General features: G+C 39.7%; 1 protein-coding gene across 1 annotated transcript in view; it reads right to left on the bottom strand.

Annotated features, from left to right (window-relative positions):
• Positions 1-355: 355 nt before the first annotated feature.
• The window catches only part of LOC8026296 (medium-chain acyl-CoA ligase ACSF2, mitochondrial-like), a 138,323-nt gene continuing 129,520 nt past the window's right edge, over positions 356-9,158 (bottom strand). Inside the window, exons 15-16 of the mRNA XM_002403062.4 lie at positions 3,071-3,181; positions 356-475 (exon numbers count right to left, since the gene is read on the bottom strand). Of these exons, the coding sequence (XP_002403106.4) occupies positions 356-475; positions 3,071-3,181 (231 nt within the window). The remainder of the gene's footprint in view (positions 476-3,070; positions 3,182-9,158) is intronic.

Here is a 9,158-nt window from a genome sequence, read left to right as displayed (position 1 = left end):
ACGAAACAAATAGAAATAAAAAGGTTGGAACTGCAATGCAGTGCTTCAAACTGTCATTCTGTAAGTGTCATCCAACCCATGAAGAGAACCCAGGGCGAAATAATTATTAGTGAGGAGACTACATTTAAATTAACAACAAAAATTACCGGACGTCTTTATTGTGTTTTGTTAAACACGCCTGGACACTTGGAGTACCATCCTGCAATTTTCAAATGTTTCAGAAAGCAGTTCTTGCTATCGATGGCTTATTCCTTCCAGTGAGGAACCGTTTCCGCCTGAGTGAATAAATTTTGTTGCTTACAAAGCATACACTTTATTTTTTGTATGCACTCCTATCTCTCACACTTGTTGTGTTTTAGAGGTTGAAGAGTTTGACGCTCTGCTCCCGCATCTTGTGCTTTTGAACTTTTCCAGTCTGAGTCCTCGGGAAGGAGTCTACGAACAGCACGTGTTCCGGTATCCAGTACGACTGCAGCTGCAATTAAAACGTTTGTATCAATTGCGGGCAAGCTAATAAAAAACAAAAGCTTTTTTTTTATTACTGCCTCGTTATGTTTAGTGAAACGGGAATTGAATAAATATATTTGCTGTCCTCAAACGATATACAATTTTAGCCATCTCCCAGCCTCTATCGGCAAAATCCTTGCACACATTTCAAATCCCATAAAATTGAGGTGTGAATACAATTTAGCAAAACTGGAGGTGCCTGGCAACCTTGTAGGACGTGTAACTATATATCAGAGAAATGTCACTCCGAGATAAAAAAAAATATCTCAAAATGGAAGCTCAATACACTCTCTAGGTGTTTTCATCTACATTATAAGGCACGGGTGTGGCGTCGAATATATATTTTTGACAAAACAAATATATATGTTTTAGGAGCTTTCTTGAAATGAAGGACAGCATGAACGATAAGCATGGGGGATTTTTTTATTCTTAAGGCATTGACCATTGAATCCGCAAAAAGGCGAAAAGCTAACGTGGCAAAAAGCTAACGTGGCTTACGGAATCACATCTTCGACCGCTCGCTATTTTGTCACTGATCACTAAACTGCACTAGAACGCATCTGTGAAAATCTCTAAATAAAGTTAAATATAATTATTGAGTAAAAATATACATTGTATTGTTTTTCGCCCGACTATATTTTTTGGTAAAATCTGAGAAGCTCTCCCGTGTGACCTACTTCAGATAATTTTATTGCTCTAGATTTTAGAATAAAGCTCGGAATTAGTTATTTTTATTGACTACAAATGATGTATTATATGTAAACATTAAACTGTGTTGCATAAATTTAAGAAAACACGTGTTTCAAAAATTAAAAAAAAAATTAAAACCAATTGTTTCAGATTAGTTGGCTATTTTTTTTCTCATGTTTTATTAGTTGTAGGGTATGTTTGTGGTTTATCAAAAATAGAAGTTGAGAGTATAGTATTTTGTTTGTGTGACCGCAATTTAAGCTTCATGTAAGTTGTGCGTTTTGACTGCGTCCTCACATGGGTGATATTCTGCTGAATATTGTGGCATGAATTATATTCATAGCCCAACAGCAATACTTCCCTTATCATGACAGTTTAAAATGAGTAAAATTGAGCCTAGTACGAAGCAACATGTATTTTCTGCTTAATCAATTTTGCCGCTTACGGTGCAAATCCATCGAGATTAAAGTTTTCTTTCCGGTCCTTTCAAGAAAATACTATATCTTTTGTTTATATTTTTTATGGATCACTATTGTTCCCTGCTACTATATATAATTAGGCAAAAATATTAGCGTATTTGGACACGGTTTCAAATTTGCTAGATTTTCAAAACATTCGCTGATTCCACTTTATATAACAGATTTCAATTTGTACTTACAGTATTTAAACAGTGTGCAATAAAGAAGGCTAAGTTTTAGCTTTAGGGTGATTTCAAAACGCATTTAATATTTTTTGTCCTAAATACGTCAAACGCGAGAACTTACCAAACTTCGGATAAAATCATCAAATTGAGACAGTTGGAAATTGTAGAGGTGTGTCGATCACGCGGGTCACAGCTGACCCGTGCGTTAAGCTGAGAGAGCTCAGCGTATTTGGCATGCGAGCTCCAGAGCTAGACGAGACGGTGAATAATAGAGAGCTACAGCCTTTATCATATTCAGTGGTGGTATTATAGAGCCATAAACGTAAATACAAATCCTTATATTTTATACAGTTTTTGCCTGCCGCGTTTGACTGAGCGCAATTTTACAAAACTTAATTTATGCACATTTTAGATAGGATACTGATAGATTGCTGACGGTACCATGGTGATAGCGACAAACGAGCCATGAAGCGGAATACTGCTCACGGCCGCAGGGGCACGCGAGCAAATGCCTCAGCTAACCTACCTGGCTACCATATCACTGCGGGACAAGGTTCTAGCGCTCTTTCTGAGAACACTTTCGCCAAGTGTCGACAAATATGTGAACATTTCGATGAAACTCTCGAAGCTATCGGTTATTTCAGGCAAGTCTGGGTAAAAGGCTTTGCATTTTTTTTTCTGTGTACGAGCACTTAGGCATACAAAGACCTCTCGGAAATTTGCGGTCGCAACAGGGCGGCAGCCAGTGTCCAGAACAACTTGGGAGAAAGAGTGTGGAGAATGCTGAGCCCAGTAGACGAAAACCAAAGACAGCTTCAACGTAACAATCATCCCGGGTTTTCAAATATTCTGCATCAATTAAAAGCGATCATCATTCACATAACCATTTTATATTTTGAAAAAATATGTGCCTTCTATATCTCCTTTTTACCCGCGCGATTAGGAACAACGGAGCCCTACAATGATTCATACTTTAATTATTAAATATCTAATTACTTGTGAATTCGCGATATGGACATAGCACAGGTAATATGGCACTTTCAGAATTGCAGTTTCAAGAGTATTATATTTTCATTATAAAAATGGGTACCGAAACATTTGATGAAGGAGGCCGTCAGGAGGCCTTCGCCTGAATATTGATTTTCACTTTTTTTTTGGTTCTGGTTTGGCTCATGAAAGTAATCCTATATGAAATTGTAGCCGGTGTACCTCTTGAACTACAGCACATACCTTGTCTTTACAAAAGGCTTTGATGTCTTCTTGAGTTAAGGTTTTATCTGCTTTCAGTTTGATCCACGCACATATTTTCTCGCCCGCCCTTTCGTCCGGTACTCCAATCACCTGTGTAGGAGGTGAAAAACATTTAAACAATTTTTAATTAAGTTCAAAAGATTTATGAAAGCACCAAATTAGCTCTTATCTGTGCAGCAAAATGTCTGAAAGAAAAGCTGCTTAAGGAGATTGGATACTGGATTCGTACATCCTTAAAAAGATCAGGCGGAAGCGCCTGACCTTTTGAAGAGTGTGTCCCAAAATGCTCTAACAAAGCCTGTTATTGGAGCAACAAATATTGTAATCATGCACTTGAAGAGAAAACAAAACCTCTAAATTATCAAAAACACACCTAGAAGGTTCTCAGAGACCTTAGCGGCGGTCTTCTGGAATATTAACTACTCACAGACTTGTTATTTTGTCACCTGTCTGAGGCGCAAGCTGTAAAAATAAGTTCTCTGCTTGCTTTTGTGTAACTATTCCAGTCGGAAAACAAAACGAAAAAAAAAAAAATGCCGAAGTAACTCTGGTACCAAGTGTAGAAAGAATGAGTGGGCGAAAACCGAAATGGTAGTGACATGAATGCGCTCCATGTGTTTTTGCGTACTAATGTGCTGTTGTTGAGTTTAACTCAGTCTGTAGCATAAACATTGATCAAATAGATGCGTCTTTTTGGTGCCGACACGCCATGTACCTGCACACCAAAAAAAAAGGGGCGTCAGAAACAAACAAGGACTGAAGAAAGGGGGCAAAACTGGGCGAACTAACAACAAACAATTATTGAAAAACCAATAATTTAAATAGCCTTGACAAAATATAGAGTCATCACTATTCTCGGTGCAACCTTCGTTTCAAGAAGGTGTACTTCTTAACCTACGCACCGGACGGTAAGTCGACGAAAGATTGACTACACAAAGCTTGAAGTCGGACATCGGAGAATCCAGCCAGCGTGGCCTAACGACGCTACCATAGATAAACACAGACGGAAAGGTAAGGCCCAGCGTGAACAAATGACATCAGCCGGCTCGCAGATAGACTCGGCTTTTGTAGTCAAAGTACTGGTAGTAGAGGAGCTTCACATCCTTCTAGCCTGTCTCAACGTTAGGCACGGCCAAATGAATGAGAACGACGATACATCCGTTCCTTTATTGACAGATGGTGAAGCAAAACATGTGTACGCGCGGACTAAAAACAACAGCGACCGCATCGTAACTTATTCCGCCAGACTGAGTTTCAAAGATAAACATGAGTAGTCAAAACGTCTTTATAATATCCTATCTAACACGCCGGAGCTGTAACAAATTATTTAAGTTGGCGATGAAGTTAAAACTTTTGGAGCTCGAGCTTTAGAAGTTTAATAGAGATCGTCGATAGTGGCAGCCCTTTTGGAACAGTTTCTACAGGTAATCCACCTTCTCAGCAAGAGTAACGAGAGTATCTACAATAAAACTGGAACGAAAAGTCATCTACTCTCAGAGCAACAGTGTTCAGGAACGGACAACCAAGACAGACAGTGAAAAAGAAAAGAGGTTGATCTCTTATTGCACCCCTCAAGACCGACCACCAACAACAAACAACGTACGAAAAGAAAAGTAATACTGACGAAAACGACTAAATATTTAGTGTCTGTTTCAAGACATAACCTCATTCCTTCCAATCTCAAAAAAAAGAAAGATTAATAGCAACACATGATAAGAATACAGGCTGCAAACATGAAGTTTTATAAGTGTGATCCTTCTCCTTCGGGGGAAAATGTAAATATGTAAATAGGTAAATACTAGGGTATGTATAGCTATAATAATAATCTCTTGCTGTAAAATATAATCATTAAAAAAAATCAAAAACAACGAAAAATTACAATGCTCTCTGCTCCCTCCTCCCCCCCCCCCCCTCAAAAAATAATCAAGGCGACAGACAAATAAGAAATAAAATGAAAACATACATGAGAATGCCAAGATACGTAGAAATACATAACTAATTTTAAAATGAAATCATTAAAAGAGAATAAAATGAAAACATACATGCTAACGCCAACATACGTAGAAATACATAACTAATTTTAAAATAAAATCATTAAAAGAGAATAAAATTTTAACATGTTTCCAATCCATTTTCTTATATATTCCAGTACGAAAATTTTAAAGAAGACAACTTCCTCGTCGTCAAGAACACAGAAGACAAGAGGCAGGACCAAGCGGAACAACAATTAATAACTTAATACCAAAGGAAAAAAACGAAACACAAATACTCATAATTGCTCGCAAGATTCTCCAAGTTCGTTCCAATGCCAATGTTCAGCTGTCTCCCTGTTTTTCTTTTTAATTGGCTTTAAGGACTAAAGAAACGTTTGGTCAATTACGGCCCTCATTTTTTATATTATATTGAATCAAACCTGTTATACCGTCAGGTGGTGCAGGTCGAGAGGAACAGTTTATTTCCTTTTTTTTATCTCTCACTTAGAAATTGAGTAATTGAGGTAATCCACCACAATCAAGGTATATTAACAGTGAACAAGTTTAATCTTATGAAAACTCTGTTCTCTGGAAAAGCCTCTCGGATAATAGCGGAATTCCCAGGCGAAGCTCGATGACACGATGACGCCTTAGAAATTTTCAATATGCACTTCGGCTAAAAAATGTTCTAACCAACGATATAAAAAGGAAATTAACGGAGAGGCTGTCAATTCGATTACCACAAAATGTCCCGAGACTCAGACGGCTAAACGACGACGTAGCCGGGCATACACGTGGGCTAATGCCCTTGAAGATGAGCCAGGATTATTAACTGCTACTTTCAGATTTTAACAATATGTTCCTCCCGTTAGGCGTTGTGCATACTTAGCACAAAAGCATTGTACGCGATGAGAAATATAAACATTTCGAAACACACTCAGCTGGTTCACCGAAAGACCTCTGTGACCAAAGCCTAGATGAAGATTAAAAAAAAACAAAAAACGTCAACTGCCGGCTTTATTACGCTTTCTGTGAGTGGAAGTAGAAAGAATAGAAAAACCTTCCATAAAACGAAAACGAATTTTTCCATGTGTGGTAAATCTAGAAGAGAACAGGTATCCACGCCTCATGCGACCATGTAGGCTGGTAGATCGTAAATGACCAGTGGACGGCAACGGCATTATTGCAACAAATTCTTAACCAGAAATGTGCCCTCTGTAAGTTTTCAAAACACGACATCAAATCAAGATGTGTTTCGAAACCTATCTCTTTTTGACAAAGAATAGATCCTTCACAAAGCGGGACGGTGTTTCAAACGCACAAAACATTATCATCTCGCCAATATGTGCCGGTGTAAGGACCTGTGTGCAACGCGCTAAGGTCGGCATGCCACTACTTTGTGCGATCCGAGGTTCCACGGAATACCTAGTTACCAAACCAAGCGACCGAAAAAAGAAAACAATGAAGGCGACACCAGCCCGTCACATGTATTGCAATAGTCACAGCAAACGTGCAGAAGACGGTGCTTTAGCAAACGACCACAGTGTAGTGCTCTCAAAATAAGCAACCACTTTTATCGACAAAGAATGTCAAGGGACATTCATCACCAAAAGCATGTCTTAAAAAACAGATGGCGGCATCTAGGCAGTAGAAACATTTTGAAGATATAAAACAGTAAGAATTGTAGTTCGAGTGATGATGACTTATAAAAATAAAATCAAAGGACAGGCTTTTCATCTAGAAGCACTCCATGTAGGTGAGAACGCGAACAAAAAAGACAACAAACCAGTAAGCCACAAGCCAGCATGGCGTCAAAACAGCTGATCTACAGAAGAACACGTGCGAAAACCGCCCGCGCGCGCCTGAATTAAGTATTTGCTTTTAACCTGTTCAGTAGAACATATGTATTGCCGTTACATTATATTATCCGCCGTTATATGAATATATTATTAGCTGCGCCGTTAGATTTTATTACCTGAATCCAGTTTTTTTTTTTTGCATGTTCAGCAATTTAAAACCGTCGAACCGCCAGCCAGTGACGCTAATGCTTTGTTGCATTTTAAATTAATGATCGATTGTTGATTCGGAAATGTTTTATATCGATATAAGCACGACACCCTAGTCACCGATAGGAGAATGAAGATCGCAATAGACAGGTTTAATAGAACTGCCAAAGAAATAGTGTATTTTACATATACTCTTGTTTCACATATAGCTTACATGCAGTCAGAGAAACAACAGCCCATAAGCGTGTCATTGCAGAGCTGTGTGTAATACTGGGACGAGATGTTCCGTAGCTTTTGTGAGATTCTCGCGTATGGCCTTGAACACTATGGAGTGCAATCTCTTTGGTCGTTGATCATCATCTGGGTGGGGCTTTGCTCGGTGTTTAAGACCTCGATGAGCCGGCACCGGGCAGGATGCTGCCGGGCTGTTTTCGCTCAACACTCATTCCCCATGAGGCAGTATAGAGTTGTCCCTATGGTGAAACCTCTAGAAGAATCATCTGACTCTAGCGCTCAGCAGAGTCAGTGGATTCTAACCTCAATAGAGTCTGGTGAGTCTAATACTCAACGGCTTCAGGTGACCATTTTCCTGCCTGGAGTCAGTGAGTATCCTTCACAAAGGACAGCGGACTCTCCTCAATAGAATCATGTGGCTCCGGTTTCACCAAAATCACACGACTCGTCCATCAGAGTTACCCTATTCAACATCTGACGGAGTGCGACGACTGTTCTATAGGACTCAATGGGTTTTTTTCAACTAAAACCACTTGACTCCCCCTCCCCCCCCCCCCCCCCCCCCCCGCCTAGAGTGACTGAATTCTCTCGGATAGAATTAGGACTTGACTCCGCCACCGGAGCCAACAGAGTCCGAGTCTTGGATAAGTTACTGTCAAAAATGCATTTAAGTTACAATTACAGTTGCGTCGCCTTAGTAGCTTAGTTACCTTCAAGATATGTTTTTCTTAATCTACCTTTGCAGACATTGATGACCGCAGGAATTACTGCGATTTATACTTATTTAGAACTCTCAGAAAACTCTCATTTCACGTATTGAGATAGATAATATCACCGTAGCACGACATTATTGAATCAAAGCATATGCGGCATCAAAACAAGATGGATTAAATAATAAATTATTCAGTTAATGCTCTAACGCAGCTGCAACTGCTTATCGAAGATTACTTCAATTTTCCTTTTTGACGCAGAACACATCCTTGCTAAAAAGGCGCTCAACGGTTGCGCTGGATGGCAGTGCAGTATTGAGGCGCAAAACTAAACTTTCCTAATATCGGGACGCTGAAAATGGAGAGCGCTGACGAGGTTTCAGCCTTCTATCACTCCGTCTCCATTCCTTGCGGTAGTGCCCTCAAATTATTGTCGAAACTCACCCCGAAGTGTTTGAGAAGGCCAGAAGAAGAGTACCTCCAGGATGCGTAAACCTTTTTTGCAGTACTTGCAGCAAGCAGTGAAGTTATCACCACTAAATTCGATATAGTCAAAAGGCAATTCATAGCCAGACCACAGTAACAACTTCCTTTCGTCACTCTGGACAGCTTCTCGTTTGAACGATAACGGTTAATAACCGTCAACCTATTTCATGATTATAACGAAATTAATGCGAAGGTGCAAGGGAGCTGGACAGGAATGACAATATTAATCCCTAGAGAAGGGGAAGAGAGGGGACAAAGAACAATCACAAATCTCCAAACAAAGCTAGGTAAATGGTTCCCGAACGAAAATATCCTCCTGGTCTTGATATCGAACCAGGGAGCTTTTAATTTTCAGTGGAACCAGGTTCCGCTTGAACCAAGCTCCACTGGAAATGGCTCAACTGAAAATCTGACCTCTAATATCAATCGAACCAGGGAGGTCCTTGGTTAGATACCAGGACCTGGCGCATTATTTCGGTCGCCCTCCAGTCACCTGGATGTGTTTGGAGATATGCATTTTCCCTTGTCCCCCTTCTTCCCCTTCTCCAGGGATTATTACTGTCATTCTGGTCCAGCTCGCTTGCACCTTTTCATTATTTGCGTTATAATCAAAACCTTAAAATGCAGGCCGTTTATTTTTCTTGGTGTTAGACTTCTG

This window comes from Ixodes scapularis, unplaced genomic scaffold, assembly GCF_016920785.2.
Source record: "Ixodes scapularis isolate PalLabHiFi unplaced genomic scaffold, ASM1692078v2 PGA_scaffold4__175_contigs__length_147842914, whole genome shotgun sequence".
Lineage (NCBI taxonomy): Eukaryota > Metazoa > Arthropoda > Arachnida > Ixodida > Ixodidae > Ixodes > Ixodes scapularis.
Note: the sequence above shows the minus strand (reverse complement) of the source record. Positions and strands in the feature narration are given on the sequence as shown.